Source organism: Diaphorina citri, unplaced genomic scaffold (genome assembly GCF_000475195.1).
Source record: "Diaphorina citri unplaced genomic scaffold, Diaci psyllid genome assembly version 1.1 scaffold2463, whole genome shotgun sequence".
Taxonomy (NCBI): Eukaryota; Metazoa; Arthropoda; class Insecta; order Hemiptera; family Psyllidae; genus Diaphorina; species Diaphorina citri.
The window spans coordinates 12,467-35,576 of NW_007379885.1; the positions used below are offsets into that span (position 1 = coordinate 12,467).

General features: G+C 37.2%; 4 protein-coding genes across 4 annotated transcripts; 2 read left to right on the plus strand and 2 right to left on the minus strand.

The window, feature by feature from the left end:
- Nucleotides 1-211: 211 nt before the first annotated feature.
- On the minus strand, nt 212-7,826 carry LOC103518975 (transcriptional regulator ATRX-like). The gene is made up of 4 exons (XM_017448007.2): nt 7,783-7,826; nt 6,418-7,559; nt 804-4,349; nt 212-319 (listed from the first exon to the last, which is right to left on the minus strand). The coding sequence occupies exons 1-3, from the start codon at nt 7,824-7,826 to the stop codon at nt 805-807; spliced, it is 4,731 nt and encodes a 1,576-aa protein (XP_017303496.1). The 3' UTR covers nt 212-319; nt 804.
- Nucleotides 7,827-9,544: 1,718 nt separating this feature from the next.
- Nucleotides 9,545-11,718, minus strand: LOC103518976 (uncharacterized SDCCAG3 family protein-like). The gene is made up of 2 exons (XM_026830620.1): nt 10,245-11,718; nt 9,545-9,646 (listed from the first exon to the last, which is right to left on the minus strand). The coding sequence occupies exons 1-2, from the start codon at nt 11,661-11,663 to the stop codon at nt 9,545-9,547; spliced, it is 1,521 nt and encodes a 506-aa protein (XP_026686421.1). The 5' UTR covers nt 11,664-11,718.
- Nucleotides 11,719-14,506: 2,788 nt separating this feature from the next.
- LOC108253650 lies at nt 14,507-16,065 on the plus strand. The gene is made up of 2 exons (XM_017448008.2): nt 14,507-14,824; nt 15,875-16,065. The coding sequence occupies exons 1-2, from the start codon at nt 14,596-14,598 to the stop codon at nt 16,015-16,017; spliced, it is 372 nt and encodes a 123-aa protein (XP_017303497.1). The 5' UTR covers nt 14,507-14,595; the 3' UTR covers nt 16,018-16,065.
- Nucleotides 16,066-16,772: 707 nt separating this feature from the next.
- Nucleotides 16,773-19,737, plus strand: LOC103518977 (tyrosine--tRNA ligase, mitochondrial; the record flags this gene model as incomplete). Its single annotated transcript, XM_026830621.1, has 4 exons — nt 16,773-16,960; nt 18,241-18,457; nt 19,179-19,257; nt 19,700-19,737. Coding segments are annotated over 4 exons (522 nt in total), but the record flags the coding sequence as incomplete, so codon positions are not given.
- Between the last annotated feature and the right edge of the window lie 3,373 nt (nt 19,738-23,110).

The window sequence follows — 23,110 nt, forward strand, 5'->3', positions numbered from 1 at the left end:
AAAAAGTATCATTGTGGGAGGAAGCACTGTGCAATGTACCTTCCTCCTTTAAAGATATTCTACCGTTGAACCTTTGACACGTTTGGCAACGTAGCCTACTTTTTAGATGAATCCTTGCTGCCATATTCAAATGGATGAACCATAATAGTCTAATAGATAAAATAATATTCGATATAATAAAATAGATACTATTTACTTATTTTAATTTCTCTTTCAACTGAGATTCTCGTAACGTAAAACTGGCTTACGTTGGAGTAAAATAGACATTTGGAATACTTTTCTTCGGAATGAAATGAGCTTTCCATTGAAACATTATCGCCTGCAAGGAAAGCAAATCATACAGGTTTGTTAATTAATGTAATTTTAATATCGATATAAAATATATTAAATATATCGATATATGTACCTAAAATATATTAAATATATCGATATAATACACCAGTTCAATCAAATCTATTTATTTGATTAAAATACCAGCAGCGATAGCACGTTGTCTGCATCAGTTTTTTAATGAATCACTGAATTCAAGCAACGTTTCGCATGGTTGGTATTCGGATGGGTGACCATTTGGCCAATCGCGTGCTGCTTTTTCCGGCCCTCTCAGCCTGAGAGAGGTTTATGCGAGGCGCGTAGATGGTCGCCGAACAGAGGGTAAAACCCCGATCACCCAGCTTTTTTTTTTTTTTTTTTTTAATTTCAGCCAGATTGCTAAAACCGCGATTAAAACTTAAACGGAGTTTAAACTCACTTTGTGGCCTCCGGCCTGAAAAAATAAAATAAAAATAACGAAAAAATAATCTTACCTCAAGACAAACCACGGTTGTTGTGGGAAAGCGTCGTTCCTAACTTCATTCTTTGTAGCGAGGCATACAGACACTCACTCGGGTTAAAATTCGAAGGCAATCGATCCAATAGGTCATCAATATTGTCACTCGTAATCTCAATATGTCCATTGACATCTATGTGCAGCTTTGCATTGTAAGTTGTGGTGCCATTCCCTCTTGATCTTTGCCTGGGCATACCAGACACATTGAGTTCAGCGTTACTTTGCAATGTTCTATTCTGAACATTTGTCCTGTTGGAAAGCGCTGGGTTTCCAGAAGTACTTTGTTGGGTTGGGTATGTCTCTGTGCTATGTGTTTGCTGAGTTGGGGTAGTCGTGTTGGAATGTGTCAATCCTGGAGTTGGTTGAACATTTGTCGGCTTACTAGAAGCAGGAATGTTATGGATAGGGTAACTGCACCCCTCAGATCCAGATGGAGAGTTCAAGGTTATATTCTGCCTCTGGACAAGGTCTATCTTACTTGGCCTTCCTTTTTTCCCCGCTCCTTCTTTGGCTCTCAAAGGTTTGTTTAGATATAGTTTTTGTTGACTTGATGGTGCTTGTTGTTTTTGTTCGCTTGATGGTGGTTTTTGTTGTTCTCCTTGTTGAATTTGATCTGTTGGAGTAGAGGGGGTTCCCTTGGCTTGAGAATGTTTGAATATATTTGGATTGATGAAGAGTCTTGTCTGAGGTGTAACAGGTTGCTCTAGGGATTCTACTTCTTTGGTCGCTTGATCCTCAGTAGAGTTTCCAGCAAGTGGTTGTGTTCGTTTGATGATTTGTAATTCCCCATTATTATTCAGCTTCTGTACAATTTCACTGATGTCATTCGATTTTTCTTTGACTTTCTGGGTTTTCATGGCTTGTTTCTTGCTTGTAATAAACTCTTGGAGTGAAGAGTACCTTGATTGTGTGGATGACGAGGTTTGTGAGTCAAGTGTTATTGTAGTAGAGGTTTCATTCGGTGGGAGTGAATTAGGTTTAACGTGTGTTGTACTGGGTATGATATCAGTTAGACTCTTATTAATAGGAATGTTGACCGGAGTTTGGTTTCCGACAGGATCATTGGTTATCTTAGGTTTACGACGTATTGGTACTAAAGGCGGTGGGGGCATCAACTTGCCTTGACTTGGCTCGTGCATTTTCTTCAATAGTTCCGCGTGATTATAGGTTTCAATATGTTTCCTGGACATCATATTATCAGGTAGAGTTTCTTCATTCTCCACAGGACTGGTTTTCAGTTTTCTTCTTCTCCTACGTTTGGTTTCGCCTGGAACTTCAAGTGATCTAGATTCCATTAGATATTCCTCATAGGCTTGAGCCTCATTTAAAAACTCCTCGGAAAGTTCAAATAGTTCTCCTTGTTGCGCATAGGAATGGATAATGCCATTAATATCACTATCCAGGAGAAACGAGTTCAACAAATCATCTTTAGCATGAGGTAGATCCTTGACTCTCTTACTCTCTTCAAAATGAAACTGGAATGTTCCTTTTTCTCGCAACATGGATTTGATCTTCTTTCTGTCTACAACTCGCATGGACAAAGATTGTTTGGACACTGTGGTTTTGTAAACTTTTTCCTCTAAGGTACCTTTTGTTATGAGTCTGTAGATGAATGAAGTTTTCTTCTGTCCCAGCCGATGTGTTCTATTGGAGGATTGTTCATGATAGGAGGGGTTCCATGGCATATCAATAATAATCACTCTATTAGCACCAGTGAAGTTCAGACCTAGACCACCAACTTTGTGCGTCATGAGAAACACCTTGGCATCTGTATTGTTTTCATCGTTGAATACATCTATGTATTTTGTACGTTGAGAGATGGGCACTTGAAAATCTAGTCTGAAATAGTTAACGTTCTTCACATAATCATCTTGCTCCAAGTAGGTCTGTATGAGATCTAGAACTTGTAGGGATTGACAGAATATTAATACTTTTTCGTTTCTGCTTGCTGCATAATTGAGTATATGGAAAGCAACTTTGATTTTCACTCCTGTTTCAAGAGCATTCAATTCATTTGTCTCTTTTTCATTCAGAACATTTTTCCACCAATCACCTTTCAAGTCAGCATGCCAATCATTCCCTTTTTTCAATTCCTCGTTCCAGTCTTTGCCTTTACATAGCTCTTCAACACGCTTTGAAGATTCCAATGTTTTTGGATGAATGCTAATATTTTCCGCTAATCTCACGGAAGGGAAGATCATAGGTGAAACAAAGCAATCCTTCATTTTATTACAAAAGAACTTGTACAATTTCTTTTGTATGTCCGTTAAATTGAGGAAGATATCATAGTTGAGTTTAGGAGGTAACCCAACCTCTTGGGTGCTGCCCTGTTCTCTGTCCATCACTTTTTCCAATTCCTTATGCAACACAGTAATGCGCTCTGTAGCTTTGCTTCTCTCATATCGACTTGCATCAACATTCTGAGAAAGAGAAATAGGGTGTATGAATTGATCATGGAACTTGTCTTTTCTCATGAAATCGGGTTGCACAAAACTAACAATGTTATAAAGTTCTTGCAAATTGTTTTGAATGGGGGTTCCTGTCAAGGCGATTCTCCTTCTGGTTTGGATTTGCGTTAACCACTTGTGAGTTTCTGTCTTGTTATTTTTGAGAAGATGGGCTTCGTCACAGATGATTACATCAGGTCCAGGACACAAGAAGAATGTTCGCATGTCTACGGGTTGAGTCTTTTTACACATCGCTACGAACATTTGGTAACCTATGATATAAACACCCCCATTACCATTCCATTCATGAATATCTTCCACAGCCTTGTCAGTGGTCCACGTGTAAACATTTAATCGTACTTGTAACCCTTTCGTCCACTTTGTTATTTCGTCTTCCCAATTTTGAACCAAAGATTTTGGAGATACAATTAGAATTTTAAAGGGAGGCATGTTTTCCATACATTTTAATGTGTGCAGTAAAACAATAACTTGTAAACTTTTGCCTAGACCCATATCATGGGCTAAGATACAGCCGGAGCCTTTTTCAGATAGAATTTTTTTCCTGCTTCCAAAACAAATATCCCACATGAATTGTAAGCCTCGCTTTTGATGCTCTTTTAATATTTTAGAATAGAATGGACAGACAGTAACCATTTCTCCAGTTTCTTCGTCTATATCCAACACACGCCGAGGTGTATCTTTGTATCTGTCTTCAAATGTAACTGACTCTTGACTGGAATTATCCTGATTCGATTGGGAATTAGACAGGATTTTTCCAGCCCTTCTTTGTAAACTTGAAACTCTTTTTTTCCTTAGCTTGGCTGTTGTTTTGAATTTCGAGTTCAACTCTTCTTGGTTGACTTCATTTAGTACTGAATTGAGATCATCATCGTCACTAAGCAAATGTTCATTTTCTTCTTCTTCGTCTGAGGACGAAATACAAATTTCTTCTATTTCTTTTTCTACTTGAGATATGGCAGGCACTATTGTTTTCCTCGCATCAAAAAGCTTCTTCAGATTTTCTCTTACAGTCGGATCTCTGATTCTCTCTTGAATAGAAGTACAAACACTCCTAACATCATCATGACTGTTTTGTTTGGATTTTTACCCTCCCCATGAGAAAGTCCTGGACACAGACCTGCTTCTTATGAGAGGTTGCCTTCATTTTTTCACATACTAACCATGTGCAACATTGCTCAACCTTCAAAGGTACAGTCTCCAAAATTTTGGACTTTTCATGTGTTGAAACAAAATAAATGTAAATATCCCTATAATTTTAAATGCAGACATAAAGCTTACAAATTGCTTGGCAGCTCTGGGCTTCTAGGCCTAGGCCTACAAAATAACTCATGCAAAATTTTGGACATGGGCCTAGGTATACTTAAGCCTACAAAACCAATAAGTCCCCGGGCCTTTAGAGGCACAAAATAACTCATGCAAAATTTTGGACATGGGCCTAGGTATACTTAAGCCTACAAAACCAATAAGTCCCCGGGCCTTTAGAGGCAACTTCAGTGAATCCCCACAAGCTTATAAAACCAGCAGAAAGTATGCCAGGAGAGCCTGGGAAAAACCAGGGTGTGTTGAAAGCCTATTGATAACCACTTACCTTGATCAAACGAAACACCGCAGGACTGATTGGGCTTCTTGCTCAGTTCTGTAGTTCATTATTTTGTGCATTGAAAAACACTACACAAGATACAATAGTTGTGCTATACTGTTATTTACACTGTTTGCTAGTCTTCTTTTTATCAGTAGGTAATATTAGTGTTAACGTTCAACCAACGAAACGAGCTAATATTAAATTCTTGTTAAATGACGGAACGAAGAAGAAGAAGAAGAAGAAATGTTATTTGAGTGTTCAAGACTAGTATCTCCTTCTGAATCAACATCTTCTGTTACATCTGGCACACTTGATTTGGCATTATCTTCATCTCTACCAGGTTGAGTATTTTCATCATTGGTAATGTCAAGCACATTCAATTCTTTGCCACTAAGGATTTTCCACACAACTTTGAAATCTCCAAAGATAGATTCTTGCAGTACTTTTATAAAGTCGTGCTGTTCATCAGGAGTTGAAATTAAGGAAACATTTGACAGAAAGTCATGTTGTACTTTGTGGATTGTATCTTCTAGCGTGACAATCACTTGCTGAAGACACTCTTGCATTGCTTTTGAATGACTCATGATTGGATCATTGATGACCTAGGAATAAAATAAACAAAAAATGAAGGCAACCTCTCATAAGAAGCAGGTCTGTGCCCAGGACTTTCTCAAGGGGAGGGTAAAAATCCAAACAAAACAGTCAAACACCTGAACTGATGAGGTGACAAGGGTTTTGATATCCATTTGGAGACAACTGTGACAAATTACCTGCCTACTCACATCAACCTCACACAGCCTAAATGGGCTGGGAAAACCCAAAAGCACATGATTGCAAGATGATCACCCATTTACAAAAGTATTTCTGTCCCTAAAGAATCTCAGCCTAATGTAATCAATCCAAGCATGAAAAAAGAACCTTCTAAAAATTCTACAGAGATACAATCTCAAAATTGCAAGACAAATAACATTGAGAAAAATATCTATCCACAGAAGGAAACCAGCTCAAGAGAAAATGATTCTGGTCCCTCTCAATCTTCACATGTCCTCAAACGAGAGCCACTTGATATTATGGATGACCATCATCAAGAAAATAAATCTCAAGGCTCTTCTATTTGCACAGGGGAAAGATCAGTAAAGTAATGATGATAATATAAGCAGTGTGTCCCATTTTAATAGTAAAAGAACACAAAATATTCCTAAAGCTGTGTCCACCAAGGAAACAACCATTCCTGAAACACCTTCTGAAGAAAATAAAGAAAACTCGGTGATCAATAATTCAAATGAAGGTGTTTCACAATTCAATAATGAAAGTGTAAAGGTAGCAAAACCCGAAGTAATGATGATAATATAAGCAGTGTGTCCCATTTTAATAGTAAAAGAACACAAAATATTCCTAAAGCTGTGTCCACCAAGGAAGGCAAAACCCACAGAAAAGGACAAACAAAAAAAATCTGATCATATCAATGATATGATTCATATTCAATGTGACAAGAAACAGAGTTCAAACAAGTGTCCAACATCAATTAATACAGAAAACATCATCATCATCATCTCTACTAACATTTGTCTTAGCTTTAGATTTCACCTTCACACTTGACGTTTTGCTGGTAGGTGGATTGATGTTAGCAGTTAAAAGAGGATTCTTTTTCCAACTTGGTATTTCTTTATATTGAGACTTTGAAGTTGGATTCTCATGTTTAGGGCTGGTCTCACTTCTTTTTTGTTTGATAGGGGGGGCATAATCTTCATGGTCATCAATATCAGACTGTAGAATTGCATTTCTTGTTATCTCATCTATGTCACGACGGTTTGCACCTCTTATACAGTTGATTACCTGGTTTTGACGTTCTTTTTCTAAATTACTACGAGAATCTTGACTAATAGAACTAAGGTTTTCGTTCTCGTCATAATAATCCAATAATGAAACTTTCTTGCGTTTTTTATTTTTACATTTATTTCCCTTACCAGAAGTTTTGGGCTTGTCTAGGGATTTGAGATTGATCAAGTTATTTATTTCTTGGGATAAATCATTACTGGGAGTTGCAAGGTCAGTATTTCCTTTAGTTTTTGATTTCGGTCCTGGTCGCCTTGAACTTACTTTTAACTTTTTACTGTTGATTTGTTGAAGAACTTCTTCTCCTGTTGCAGGCATTATTCCCAATTCACACTTTTTCCTCTTGCCTGTTTTTTTATTTTTAATATCTCCACATCTATCCGATGTCTTTTTGTTCCGAGGAAGTGGTGTGGAACTTTCATTGCTCTCTCTTGCTTCTCCATTTGTTCCAGAAGTAGTAGCTTCGTAATTCATATTATAATCATTCTCACCCGACTCTACCTCACTATTGTTTTCTTCCTTCATGACGACTTCAACCTTATCTGATGGAATCACATCGTACGCATCTTCAGATTCTTCTTTGACTGATCTTTCCCCTGTGCAAATAGAAGAGCCTTGAGATTTATTTTCTTGATGATGGTCATCCATAATATCAAGTGGCTCTCGTTTGATGGCATGTGAAGATTGAGAGGGACCAGAATCATTTTCTCTTGAGCTGGTTTTCTTCTGTGGATAGATATTTTTCTCAATGTTATTTGTCTTGCAATTTTGAGATTGTATCTCTGTAGAATTTTTAGAAGGTTCTTTTTTCTCACAATATTTGAAATAGTTAGAAGTGACAAGGATTCTGTAAAAAATGAAAATGAAGCTCCCACTGTTAATGAAAATCTAGACAACCAACAAGATATCATAACTAGTAATGATGTACAAAATGACAAGAATAGTACTATCCCTCCTGTATTGCCTGTGATGAAAACCAATGATATTCAAACTGAAAATTCTAGGACACCTGTTCAAACTGATGATGCTACTCTAAATGATCAAACCCCAGACTTTCAAGACACACCTACATCAGTTTCTGATTTTCGTTATTATAATACCAATAAGGAGACATGCATTCCTTTTGATATAAACTCACCAAATACAACTCCAGACCCAGTTCGGGAAAAAGTCATGTCATATTTGAATAGTTTGCCATCAGTAGTGGATATGTTACCAGTGAGTGAAGAAACAATTTCAACAAATACATTGGAAGGAAGTAATGATGATAATATAAGCAGTGTGTCCCATTTTAATAGTAAAAGAACACAAAATATTCCTAAAGCTGTGTCCACCAAGGAAACAACCATTCCTGAAACACCTTCTGAAGAAAATAAAGAAAACTCGGTGATCAATAATTCAAATGAAGGTGTTTCACAATTCAATAATGAAAGTGTAAAGGTAGCAAAACCCACAGAAAAGGACAAACAAACAAAATCTGATCATATCAATGATATGATTCATATTCAATGTGACAAGAAACAGAGTTCAAACAAGTGTCCAACATCAATTAATACAGAAGAGAATGCCAGTGAAATATTTCATGTTGGAGAGATAGTGAATGAACAGACCATGAGTTGTGCGAGTGAAAGTCTCCTCAAAAACAATACAAAACCGGGTCCACCTGAGAATGTTTCTTGAGAGAAAAAAAAGAAATACAGAAGGGAAGGCTCATATAGACCGGGCCTAGATTCCTAGAATTGCGCGCGGATTTTTCTATTTTTATTTCTGCTGCAGTGCTGCAGTTCTTTGGTCGTCCGTCGAGAAAACTGCATTTTTATGTTTTATCAGTAGGTAGGTACATATCAGCTAATCAGTTTCTTCGTTCCGTGTTCCGTCATTTAACAAGAATTAATATTAGCTCGTTTCGTTGGTTGAACGTTAACACTAATATTACCTAAGTACTGATAAAAAGAAGACTAGCAAACAGTGTAAATAACAGTATAGCACAACTATTGTATCTTGTGATTAGTGTTTTTCAATGCACAAAATAATGAACTACAGAACTGAGCAAGAAGCCCAATCAGTCCTGCGGGGTTTCGTTTGATCAAGGTAAGTGGAATTCTCAAAAGTTTCTAAACATAAAATATTCTATCTTGATCAGCATCCCCCCCCCCCTATCAATACCTCTCTCTCATTATCTTCTCAAAATCATTTGGTATCCTTTGTCCGTGAGGCAACCTGCTGTTGAGCAGGAAGGTGGCTGTTAAGCATTTCTCTCAATAGGCTTTCAACACACCCTGGTTTTTCCCAGGCTCTCCTGGCATACTTTCTGCTGGTTTCATAAGCTTGTGGGGATTCACTGAAGTTGCCTCTAAAGGCCCGAGGACTTATTGGTTTTGTAGGCTTAAGTATAGGCCCATGTCCAAAATTTTGCATGAGTTATTTTGTAGGCCTAGAAGCCCAGAGCTGCCGAGCAATTTGTAAGCTTAAATGTCTGCATTTAAAATTATAGGGATATTTACATTTATTTTGTTCCAACACATGAAAAGTCCAAAATTTTGGAGACTGTACCTTTGAAGGTTGAGCAATGTTGCACATGGTTAGTATGTAAATGGGTGATCATCTTGCAATCATGTGCTTTTGGGTTTTCCCAGCCCATTTAGGCTGTGTGAGGTTGATGTGAGTAGGCAGGTAACTTGTCACAGTTGTCTCCAAATGGATATCAAAACCCTTGTCACCTCATCAGTTCATGTGTTTGACTGTTTTGTGTAGGCCTAGGCCTAGAACCCAGAGCTGCCAAGCAATTTGTAAGCTTTATGTCTGCATTTAAAATTATAGGGATATTTACATTTATTTTGTTTCAACACATGAAAATTGACTGATCATATCAGTGGCGACTGCTTCATCAGTGTTATTATTATTGAAGTTGTTTGGATTTTCAAGTGTGCTTTCATCATTACTGTCTTCGTCTAGGGTTAGATCAATATTCTCAATAGCTCCACTGTTATTCATGATGTTGGAGTTTAATTTCTGTTCTGGCTCTTGTGCAGAAAAGGCTATCAAGTGGGGAGGATCTGAAAGCACCAGTACATAACCTAATGAAGTTATTGTGAGTAGAGTTAAGCTTGCCTTTAGCACTAGGTTTGGCTGACTGATAAACTATTGAACCATAGTCGGTGATGGGTCTACAATAAGAATTGTATATTTTCATATTGATTACATTAGGCTGAGATTCTTTAGGGACAGAAATACTTTCATCAGGCAGATGCACCACCTCTTCATCATCACTATCAAGGATCTTATCAATATTTTCGTCAGGTCTTTTAGGAGTATCTTGACTGATCATATCAGTGGCGACTGCTTCATCAGTGTTATTATTATTGAAGTTGTTTGGATTTTCAAGTGTGCTTTCATCATTACTGTCTTCGTCTAGGGTTAGATCAATATTCTCAATAGCTCCACTGTTATTCATGATGTTGGAGTTTAATTTCTGTTCTGGCTCTTGTTCAATATTGACACATGAGTTTTCTTGTAAAGAAACATTCTCAGGTTCATCATCACTGTCTTCGTCTAGGGTTAGATCAATATTCTCAATAGCTCCACTGTTATTCATGATGTTGGAGTTTTTCTGTTCTGGCTCTTGTTCAATATTGACACATGAGTTTTCTTGTAAAGAAACATTCTCAGGTGGACCCGGTTTTGTATTGTTTTTGAGGAGACTTTCACTCGCACAACTCATGGTCTGTTCATTCACTATCTCTCCAACATGAAATATTTCACTGGCATTCTCTTCTGTATTAATTGATGTTGGACACTTGTTTGAACTCTGTTTCTTGTCACATTGAATATGAATCATATCATTGATATGATCAGATTTTGTTTGTTTGTCCTTTTCTGTGGGTTTTGCTACCTTTACACTTTCATTATTGAATTGTGAAACACCTTCATTTGAATTATTGATCACCGAGTTTTCTTTATTTTCTTCAGAAGGTGTTTCAGGAATGGTTGTTTCCTTGGTGGACACAGCTTTAGGAATATTTTGTGTTCTTTTACTATTAAAATGGGACACACTGCTTATATTATCATCATTACTTCCTCCCAATGTATTTGTTGAAATTGTTTCTTCACTCACTGGTAACCTATCCACTACTGATGGCAAACTATTCAAATATGACATGACTTTTTCCCGAACTGGGTCTGGAGTTGTATTTGGTGAGTTTATATCAAAAGGAATGCATGTCTCCTTATTGGTATTATAATAACGAAAATCAGAAACTGATGTAGGTGTGTCTTGAAAGTCTGGGGTTTGATCATTTAGAGTAGCATCATCAGTTTGAACAGGTGTCCTAGAATTTTCAGTTTGAATATCATTGGTTTTCATCACAGGCAATACAGGAGGGATAGTACTATTCTTGTCATTTTGTACATCATTACTAGTTATGATATCTTGTTGGTTGTCTAGATTTTCATTAACAGTGGGAGCTTCATTTTCATTTTTTACAGAATCCTTGTCACTTCTAACTATTTCAAATATTGTGACATCATCATCATCATCATCATCATCATCACCACCACTATCCTCAGATTCTTTACTGTTTGTATTGACAGTATTTTCTTCCTTAGATATTTTGTTATTTGAGTGTTCAAGACTAGTATCTCCTTCTGAATCAACATCTTCTGTTACATCTGGCACACTTGATTTGGCATTATCTTCATCTCTACCAGGTTGAGTATTTTCATCATTGGTAATGTCAAGCACATTCAATTCTTTGCCACTAAGGATTTTCCACACAACTTTGAAATCTCCAAAGATAGATTCTTGCAGTACTTTTATAAAGTCGTGCTGTTCATCAGGAGTTGAAATTAAGGAAACATTTGACAGAAAGTCATGTTGTACTTTGTGGATTGTATCTTCTAGCGTGACAATCACTTGCTGAAGACACTCTTGCATTGCTTTTGAATGACTCATGATTGGATCATTGATGACCTAGGAATAAAATAAACAAAAAATGAAGGCAACCTCTCATAAGAAGCAGGTCTGTGTCCAGGACTTTCTCATGGGGAGGGTAAAAATCCAAACAAAACAGTCAAACACATGAACTGATGAGGTGACAAGGGTTTTGATATCCATTTGGAGACAACTGTGACAAGTTACCTGCCTACTCACATCAACCTCACACAGCCTAAATGGGCTGGGAAAACCCAAAAGCACATGATTGCAAGATGATCACCCATTCACATACTAACCATGTGCAACATTGCTCAACCTTCAAAGGTACAGTCTCCAAAATTTTGGACTTTTCATGTGTTGAAACAAAATAAATGTAAATATCCCTATAATTTTAAATGCAGACATTTAAGCTTACAAATTGCTCGGCAGCTCTGGGCTTCTAGGCCTACAAAATAACTCATGCAAAATTTTGGACATGGGCCTATACTTAAGCCTACAAAACCAATAAGTCCTCGGGCCTTTAGAGGCAACTTCAGTGAATCCCCACAAGCTTATGAAACCAGCAGATAAAACAAAGGGACATTGAACAGTCCGTGAAATCAAATAAGGGAGACTGGTGCTGGCTTTGTACCCACTCATCCTTCCATTCAGCATCCACATTGAAATCTCCGTCATGTAGCTGTTTACCCAATGATAATGGGGGTTTTCTTGAAGATAGTCTTGTGTGAGGTATTTCAAGGAGATCATCATGAAGAGGAATCTGTTGATTGGCTTGGATCTTGTCATACATTTTGACCAAAGCTTCCACCACTATCCTCAGATTCTTTACTGTTTGTATTGACAGTATTTTCTTCCTTAGATATTTTAACATTTTACTTTTTTTTATGCCATGTGCAATTTTGAGGTTAGAATATTTTTATCACCACCCCGCGAAATTTCAAATTTACCTAGATGATGATGAACAGGTTTTTGTATAGCGGTCACATGTAACTGCACAATATCCACTTCAGCTGGGGCTTGATGAACATAGAGTCTTGGCTTTTTTCAGCTCAACTTTACATAAAAGAGAGTACCAGTACAGCCACAGAGCACAGAACCTGTAGCTGCATTTGATTGTGAATATATTTGGACTAGTGTTAGATATTGAAATGTGTTTCATGCATTGTAGGTAGCTGTTACCAAGATAAATTTCATTTACCAAATTTTTTTGATAGTGCTGAAGTCTGAAGTGTTCTATTGTTGCTTTTTTCAGCTCAACTTTACATAAAAGAGAGTACCACAGTACTAGTACAGCCACAGAATCTGTAGCTGCATTTGATTGTGAATATATTTGGACTAAGTGTTAGATATTAAATGTGTTTCATGCATTGTAGGTAGCTGTTACCAAGATAAATTTCATTTACCAAATTTTTTTGATAGTGCTGAAGTGTTCAAAAGCTCTCTTTTTAGTCCGTCCTTCCTTTATTATTTGTACTGATTGGAAGGTGATACATTTATTCAATTAACATGCTGCTCAGGTGTTTTTACCAGGGAACAATGGTGTTTTGTCGGACTTACATGGACAAAAATGTTTTAAAACTTCACGAGAGAGGAATATTCAAAGATGTGTTCCCAGCTATGCGAAAGTCCTTCCTTTATTATTTGTACTGATTGGAAGGTGATACATTTATTCAATTAACATGCTGCTCAGGTGTTTTTACCAGGGAACATTGGTGTTTTGTCGGACTTACATGGACAAAAATGTTTTAAAACTTCACGAGAGAGGAATATTCAAAGATGTGTTCCCAGCTATGCGAAAGTAAGTTTTTTTAATCCCCTTGACTGCTTATAAAATATTTTGTAGTTGTAAATAGCTACATTTTATATTAGGTGGTCATTACTGATTTTTTCATTTGAATAAATCCACTTTAAGATATTCAATACAAAAAAGTAAATAATGCAAAGTATGGGCAATACTTAGCAACATATTTTTATAAGTATATACAAGTATAAGGAGTGCTTTATTTAGACTGTCAGCTTAGAACAAGTTGTTCCATTATACCAACAGTTTTATAGAGCTAAAAAGTAAATAATGCAAAGTATGGGCAATACTTAGCAACATATTGTTATAAGTATATACAAGTATAAGGAGTGCTTTATTTAGACTGTCAGCTTAGAACAAGTTGTTCCATTATACCAACAGTTTTATAGAGCACCTCTTTATTGTTATAGTTTTGTGTAGATATTACAAAAATAAGTATAGTAAATTAACATACCTACCTAAAAATATAAAAAAAGAAAAAAAATATTTAAAAAAAATCTTTTTAAAATAAAATTATTTTAACAATGGAAAAATTTCAATTTATTCCAGTGATGAAATCATAGACCTAAAAAGAAAACTGAAATTCAAAATAATAATAGGTACCTAGGTAATACATAAAAAAGAAAAGTAAAACCGCGTTGAGTTGTCCACAGGTTCTGGGTTCGAATCCCACTTAGGGCGTGTTATGTCATAAAAATAACCCAAGAAATAAGTTAAAGTGAATTAGAAGGAAATTGTTAAAACTCCTTCAATGAATAACTATCTTTTTATAAAAAAGCAAATAAGTTACCTACAGATTGTTTTTTGGTAGCTGTTGTACGAGTACCTACATAATTTTAACATTAAAGTCACAAATTCTTCTTCTTCCTAGCCTTTACCTATTTAAATATGGTCGGCGTTTCTTGTCAGTCTCTTCCAGGCAGCCCTATTGTGTACTGTGTAAAGTGTCATAAATCTGAGTTTTTTTTTTTTTTTTTTTTTTTTTTATTAGAAAAATTTTTTTTTTTTTTTAATTAAAATTTTGGTTTTTTTTTTTTTTTTTTTTTTTTAATAGGTAAATCAGTATTTATTTTTAAATAAAAACTGATACCTAACTGATATTTTTAAATAATTTCCCTCTAAAAAAAAAAGGAAAAACTTTTCGTGGCCATGAACTGTCGTGAGATATTGAGTGAAATTTTCGGCCTCAAATACTTCCTCTCCCCCCTACTGTCCCGTGGCTCTGCATCCACTCAGGGAATTTCCCGCTACAAGCTCTCCCCTTGCGGTCATCTACTAGCTGAAAACATCAAGAAGGAATGGGTGCGCAGTTGCGTCCTCAGACGGGAAGAGCCTGCGTTCCTGTATTCCCAACAGGGAGACTGTGAAAATGAGACTGGTAAGTTTGTTTTCCGTGTCCGGAAAAAGACCATTTTTTTAAGAGGTTGGACAGAGGGAACTGTAACTGCTAAGATCTTATTGTCCCTAAATCGAAGAGAGAAGGGAGAGAGGATAGAAAGCCAGCCGTTCCGAGGACGAACATTATCCCATCAGGATAAAATCCGCCCCGGGTGGGAATCGAACCCGCGGCCTAGCGCTTACTCAACAGGGAGACTGTGAAAATGAGACTGGTAAGTTTGTTTTCCGTGTCCGGAAACAGACCATTTTTTTAAAGAGGTTGGACAGAGGGAACTGTAACTGCTAAGATCTTACTGTCCCGAAATCGAAGAGAGAAGGGAGAGAGGATAGGAGAAAGCCAGCCGTTCCGAGAACGAACATTATCCCATCAGGATAAAGTCCGCCCCGGGTGGGAATCGAACCCGCGGACTAGCGCTTACAAAGCAGACGCGCTACCAACCAAGCAAACTAGGCTGGCTAAAGGCCGTTTTTGATTCAGAAAGGTAAACACAAGTTTCCGGTGGCGGTGGTAGAAGAATTAGCCGATTATTAGATAATCGTTTGCAGGGTGCGCCCGATTGTTTGTGAGTGTTATAACTTATAACAATCTTCGAGGAGACTTCTGTGCGACTCCAGACACTAGGGGGTCCAAATAATTCTTTAGGACTCACAAAAAATGGGCCTGATAACCCCAAAATCTAATTAACTGTCCGTTCAACTTCTACATCAGCAAATGGTTTCTTCTTATGAATTGATCATAGCCCGCCTAGTTAGCTTGGTTGGTAGCGCGGCTGTCTTGTAAGCGCTAGGCCGTGGGTTCGATTCCCGCCCGGGACGGATTTTATCCGGAAAAAGCCGGATCAATTTATATACAGCATCAATTCGGATCAATTTATATACAGCACGCGATTACCCAGATGATTACCTATCCCGGATGGGCCGTCCGTATACCAACCATGGGCAACGTTGCTTACCTTCAGTGATCCATTTAGGAGCGGGTACATTCAACGTGCTATCCCCGCTGACTGACTTTGTTTATTTTTCTCCCCAGATCTTCAAGACATGTTCCTTACAACCAAAGAGCTTTCTAATGGAAAAGTGCCATTTATTGTAGCGAACATAGCGAGGGAAATCGCCTCTCAGACTGACTCCGAAATCAAGACTGACCTGGATTGGAGACCTTATTTTAGGTAAAGTGCATCTGTAGAAAAGGCAGTGAAATTGCCATGCAGAAGGTCCCGAGTTCGAATCCCACCATCGACTAAAAATTTGCTCTTGTTTTTCGATTGCAAAATATTTCAACGGTTTACTTTCTGGTGTTCTCCTGTTGACCCAGCACCTAAATGGGAAGTATTGTGTCTCTTCTCGCCCATCTGATGAGGGACATACTACGGGATGGGCATGCTACGACACGAAGAAGAAACTGATTAGCTGATATGTAGGTACCTACCTACTGATAAAACATGAAAATGCAGTTTTCTCGACGGACGACCAAAGAACTGCAGCACAGCACACTCAGCACAGCACTGCAGCAGAAAAATCCGCGCGCAATTCTAGGAATCTAGGCCCGGTCTATATGAGCCTTCCCTTCTGTATTTCTTTTTTTTTTTCTCAATTTTAGATTAATTTTTTCATCAAAACAAAGGGACATTGAACAGTCCGTGAAATCAAATAAGGGAGACTGGTGCTGGCTTTGCACCCACTCATCCTTCCATTCAGCATCCACATTGAAATCTCTGTCACGTAGCTGTTTACCCAATGATAATGGGGGTTTTCTTGAAGATAGTCTTGTGTGAGGTATTTCAAGGAGATCATCATAAAGAGGAATCTGTTGATTGGCTTGGATCTTGTCATACATTTTGACCAAAGCTTCCTTACAACGTAAAATTGGAGGGGCTATATGACTTAGGACAGGTACAAATGGATATAAGTTGTATGTATTGATTTGACAATTACAGATTGGTGGTGCAACAGCTCAGGTTGGAGATCCCAGTGGAAAAACCAAGGACAGAGATAAACAAGATCTGGCTACTGTACAGACAAACACCAAAGGTATCGAAAAGAACATCAAGACCATTTTCAGAAATCATGAACAGTACTTTTGGAAAGACAGGAAAGATTCATTGAAACCTCCAATGTAAGTTTAGATTTTAAATTGTTTGTGAGAAAAGAAAGACATTTTTTTTTTTTTTTTTTTTTTTTTTAAAAAAACCTAATAAGAATTTCCCCACAGACGTACCCACGAGTATTTCAAAATCAAATCAAACACTGGAAAAGTTCAAGTAAAAAGTCAAGTAATGAATTTGAGGTACCGTTAATCCTGAAATTCTCTTGACCACCTTCGCAAAAAATTCAAACTTTTTAAACAGGTTCCATATTTTACGAGCAAGTTAGTCATAATTTATGATATTAAATGATATTTACGCACATTGTAAACCGACGCGTCTTCCCAGTAAGTCCATCTCGACGGGATAACATAAAGTCCGGTCATAATACACTGACCGGCAAAATTACCCGGCCGCTCGTATTTTTTGGTTTTTCTCAAACTGCTGTTCAGTGTTCAATTTTTTTTGGGAAAACCATCATTAATGTTATTTGTTGTAAGGTTTAAAACTTATTCTGCAAGACCGCATACCTACATAATCTGCGAGTAAAAAAAGAAAAATCAAAAACAAGGATCAGTTTTTTTGCTGAAAATGCATGTTTCTGGAGATAAATGTTAACGTAACTTTTTTTCTCCTCAATATTTTTACACCATTTTTGAACCAGGTGCTTTAGAAAAGAACACAGAACATTAATTTATTACTGGTAAAAATTAGAAAAATTCCCTGAGCCCCAACCGGAACTTTTTCAAAGAAGTCCTTGTTTGCCCTATGGTATGGTAAAAAAGGAACGATCTTTAAAAAGTTCCGGTTGGGGCCTAGAGAGTTTTTCTAATTTTTACCAGTAGTAAATCATTGTTCTGTGTTCTTTTCTAAAGCACCTGGTTCAAAAATGGTGTAAAAATATTGAGGAGAAAAAAAGTTACGTTAACATTTATCTCCAGAAACATGCATTTTCAGCAAAACACTGATCCTTGTTTTTGATTTTTCTTTTTTTACTCGCAGATTATGTAGGAATGCGGTCTTGTGGAATAAGTTTTAAACCTTACAACAAATAACATTAATGATGGTTTTCCCGAAAAAAAATTGAACACTGAACAGCAGTTTGAGAAAAACCAAAAATACGAGCGGCCGGGTAATTTTGCCGGTCAGTGTATTATTATTATTATTATTATTATTATTTTTTACTTTTACATGGGTACTCTTTTCATTGGACTTATTCTTTGCTTCCTCAGTGTAGTGAACAACCGAACGGGATAACAAAAGTCGTGTGATGTTCACACCAGTTTTTTTTTTTTTTTTTTTTTTTACATAGTGTTGTGAACAACATGTCCTGGTACAATTCAATCAACGTGATTGACTTTATGAATCACATTGCTCGCTTATTTCGCATGGGAGACATGCTGAAAAAACAAAGTGTGGTGACGAGGCTGGAGTCAGAGCACGGGATGAATTATACGGAGTTCTCCTATCAGATATTTCAGTCGTACGATTGGGCACATCTGTACAAGGAACACAACTGTCGATTCCAGGCAAGTGAAATTTTCACCATTTTTTTTTTTTTTTTTGTTTATTTGATAAAATTGGAACTACTTTTTTAGACTTACTCTATCATAGACACTCGTTGCTATCTTGAAAATCCAGAAGAAGTTAGGTAGTAGAACAGCCATGGCAACGAGTATAGCAACTGGGCTTTCAAGATAGTAACAAGTGTCCATGATAAAGTCTAATTAATGTATTAACCGTTGCAATGAACTCTCAAGAGTATGGAACTATTTATTATTTATTTATTTGATACCTAGAGGGAACTGTAACAACGGAGGTCTGATCTTCTCTTTTTATAACCATATTTGGTTTGAAAAAAAAGAGAGAAAAAAAAGTTATCGAAAAAATGTTAGTAGTGGAATACCATTTTGGCAGAAAAAAATGTAGGAGAAACATTTTTCCCCCTATGCTCCCTATGAGGTTTGATAGAAAGAACTGTGTGTAACAACAGAGGACTTACTGTCTTGAAATCGAAGAGAAACCCAACCGTTCCGAGAACGAACCTTACCTGTTTTACTGGTTTAGGATAATGTTTGCTCCGGGTGGGAATCGAACCCGCGTCATACCGCTTTTACAAGGCAGACGCGCTACCCTTAAAGCTAACTAGACTGGCTAAGTTGATGATTAAATGCCGATTTTAGCTCAACACCCCAAAAAAAGGAGCAACTATCTCCATTACCTAACCTTTTGCTTTATTAAATGTTTCAGGTTGGTGGTAGTGATCAGATGGGCAATATCAAAGCAGGCCATGATCTGATTAGTAAACTCTATGGGAAAACAGTTTTCGGTAAGGAAAAAAATGGGTTTCTCCTTCTTTTTTTCTTCCATCTTAAAAACAATTTTTTTCTTCCATCTTAAAAAAAAAACCGAGATATTGGAACAAGTTCTCCTGTAGGAATACAGTTGATCTTGAAATCAAAGCCTGTGTAGCGGCCCTGCACAACTCTGGTGTAGTGAATTTCAAGCATTCTGGCTTGGATAAAATTAAATCTGCACACCCAAAGCTCCACAGGCACGGATTTCTGATAACAGCTTTTGATCGATATCTCGGTTAGGAAGCATTTTAGGGCATATGTTCATAGAGTAAAAAAGTCTTGTATTGACCTCCTGGATCTATGGTTTGAGTATTCTGAAAAAAAAAAAAAAAAAAAAAAAAATCCGACCACCCTGTAGAACTGAGAACTCACTTCGATGGTTCAGTCATGTTATTTTTCTCTTTATTTTCACAGGTAAAAGAAATTACTGCATAGTGAAGTGGCTATCGTAGATAAGCTAGACAAGGCACCTGTAACAAGTTCTAGTCATCCAGACAATGCCACCATAGTGAAGGGGTAAGACCTCTGGGAGAACCCAATGTTAGCTGCCACCTTTCTCGATCTCATTCCAACCCTGGAATCTGTTGGAGATGTTGACTGATCTGCTGTCACTGCTACAACAACAACAACCATAGTGAAGTACAAGAGAACTAATAAAGAAGCAAACTATGAAGGTTTGCAGCTTGTCTGGTAAGCGAGAGAGCGTGGGTTTAAATCCCATCCAAGGCAATCTCAGGGATAGTTTTTGTCCTTTTTTGATGTCGGCAAAAATGTTAGGTGGAAGAGCTGGGTGCAATAGTCCTACATACTGGACTCCGCACACAAGAATTTCGTCAGAAAAGACCCTCATTTCAATGTAATGTAGGTGCAGCCCATGCTTGGACATGAATATTACCAAGTGGAAAAGGTACATGAGGTAAGTAGAACAGTAGGACTTCAAATAACTCCTTATTTCAATAAAATAATCATGTTGAAAATAAATAAATACGAGTATATCCCTTTACTCTAAAGGAGGATTTCATCAATACTTTTTCAGCCTTTAACAGGCCTGTTAAACTAACAGCCTGTTAGGTTCTATTATATCATTAGTATAGGCTTAAGAGACCTGTTAAACTAACAGACTGTTAAGTTCCATTTGATTAGTGTAGGCTTAACTTAACAGGCCTGTTAAACTAACAGCCTGTTAAGTTCCATTTGATTAGTATAGGCTTAAGAGGGCTGTTAAGTTAACAGACCGTTTGGAGCGAAAAAGTATGTTGGTAAAATTCACCCTAAAAGTCTTGTTAAAAATCATCAGTCTTGCCCATGCCGTAGTCTGCCTCTGATGAGAGGCATACTATGGGATGGACATGCTACGACATGGACCACATGCGTCTAATGTAGCAGTTGTTTCATTTCTACGAAATAAAAACGGCGGTGAAACACTCATCTTTTTTTTTTTCTTTTTTTTTAAATTAAAACATCAAAAACCAAACATAAAACAGTTTAAAAATTAAATTAAACTAATTAATCAATTCACTCAATGAGTGATCAACTCATCAATCAATTCACTCAATAATAAATCAAACTCATCAATCAATTCACTCAATGAGTGATCAACTCATTGAGCTTGAGTGTGTTGAGTACTTTCTTGAACGAATACTCCAAACTGGGAAAGTCGCCTATTAGGGTTTCCACCAGGGAGACAAGGTTCTGATTGGAGTCGGTCTGCTTGATGGTTTCAAGCTCGAGGGAAGATTCGGTTCGAAACATGGGACGGTATTTGCCGTCCTTGAGTTGACAGTAGTGTCGGCAGCGGCGCTGTTTTCGAATAAGGTTCTGATTGGAGTCGGTCTGCTTGATGGTTTCCAGCTCGAGGGAAGATTCGGTTCGAAACATGGGACGGTATTTGCCGTCCTTGAGTTGACAGTAGTGTCGGCAGCGGCGCTGTTTTCGAAATGGACAAATCATTTTGTTAGGATGAAAAATATGGCGTGTGCAATATCAACTCCTTACTGTTATGATAAATAATAGAAAGTGAAAATAAGTAAGTACTAGGTATCTATTATATTTTTATCGTTCAGTGAACTGAGGAACTCACTCAGAAAATAAATAGCTCATCTCTGAAGGGGATTTAGCTGAAAGGGCACGTAAAGGCCTCAATACCCAATGAATTCAGAATCTAATGAGCGAATATCCCTTATGTGTTGAACATTCTTGCCTTTTTTAGGTCCCTCCTTATAAAGTTCTGGGGGGGAAAATAAATCATCAAATCATGAATCTTTCGTTTTTCTTTGGAGAAACGGAACTGGTTCCCTTTTGGAAACTGAAATAGCGTCCGTACTAAACTATTTTCTCGGCGCGAACGATCCGTAGTGAAGCGTAAAAAAAGAAAAAGAAAAAGAAGAAAAAAAAAAACATATTCGGAAATTTCCCGAGAGGGAAATACACCTACACCCATAGAAAATGCAGGTAACTCTCCTAAAAGTTTACGGAGTTCAATACATACTTACTTAGTAGCTTGAACAAAAGAAACCTTTTTTTAACTTTTATAAAAAGGAATCCCTAACATTTTTTTCGTCTAACTTCCCATTACCTTCTGTTTATGAAGATATCCCTCCTGTAATTGCCTCTCGATCTTTTCAATGTTTTCCTGTAGAGATTTGAGTTGGGTTCTGGGGGGGGAATAAATCATCAAATCATGAAAACTTCGTGGTAAAGCTGACAAAACTAAAGTGTGTTTTCCTTTTGAGAAATGTAACTGTTTCCCTTTTGGAAACTGAAATAGCGTCCGTACTAAACCATTTTCTCGGCGCGAACGACCTACTGTCCGTAGTTTTAAAGCGTCAAAAAATAATAATAATAATAATAAAAATAGATTTAACCTTTTTTAAACTATTATAAAGAGAAATCCCTAACATTTTTTTCGCCCAACTTCCCATTACCTTCTGTTTATGAAGATATCCCTCCTGTAATTGCCTCTCGATCTTTTCAATGTTTTCCTGTAGAGATTTGAGTTGATTTTGCTTGTTCGTATTCTCGTTAATCAGATCTTCTTTCCTCGTCTTGTACTCTTCACTTAGCTGTTCTAGGGCTTTTATTTCCTGGAAAATTCCAAAGTTGAAAATTAGGACTAGGTCTTCTTTATTCACGTCTTAACTTCTCAAAGTTATGAGGTTATAACGTAGGTAATATGTCAGACTTCAAAAACAGGGCAAGAGATTTGGTTTCCTGAAAAATGTTAGGTCGTTTCTCTTAATGAGATTCTTTAAAAAACTTTGACAGAGGGAACTGTAACTGCTATGGTCTTATCGTCCCGAAATCGAAGAGAGAAGGAAGACAGGATAGGAGAAACCCAGCCGTAGAATATGCCTTGTTTATCCTGCCAGAATGAGACTGAAGAGTCCCTTTACTACCGCAGTCTAAACAAGGTCTTATATATTTCATAGGTAAAGTTTACAAATAAGTATATAAAACCTTGCTTAACTGAAAGAAAAAAAAAACTTTTTTAAACTAAAAAGGTCCAAGGCCAGCCTAAAGTCAGTCCATATCAAAAAAAAAAAAAAAAAAAAAAAAAAAAAAAAAAAAAAACTAGAGACCTAATTCATACAGAAGGACCTAAAGGTCCGGTCACCTTATGTATGGTGGTTGTTGGTCTATCAATCTCTCCATCTTCCAACATTCTTAGCTACATCAGGTGCTCATGGAGTTTCAGTAACCTTGCAACGGCTTATGTATGGTGTTGTTGTTGTAGCGGCTTTAGCTTTCGCCGAATTGTGATGGCAGATTAAAGAGAAGATATCTTTTTGTATCTGCCACACACCTGGGTGATGGTCTCTAGCCATG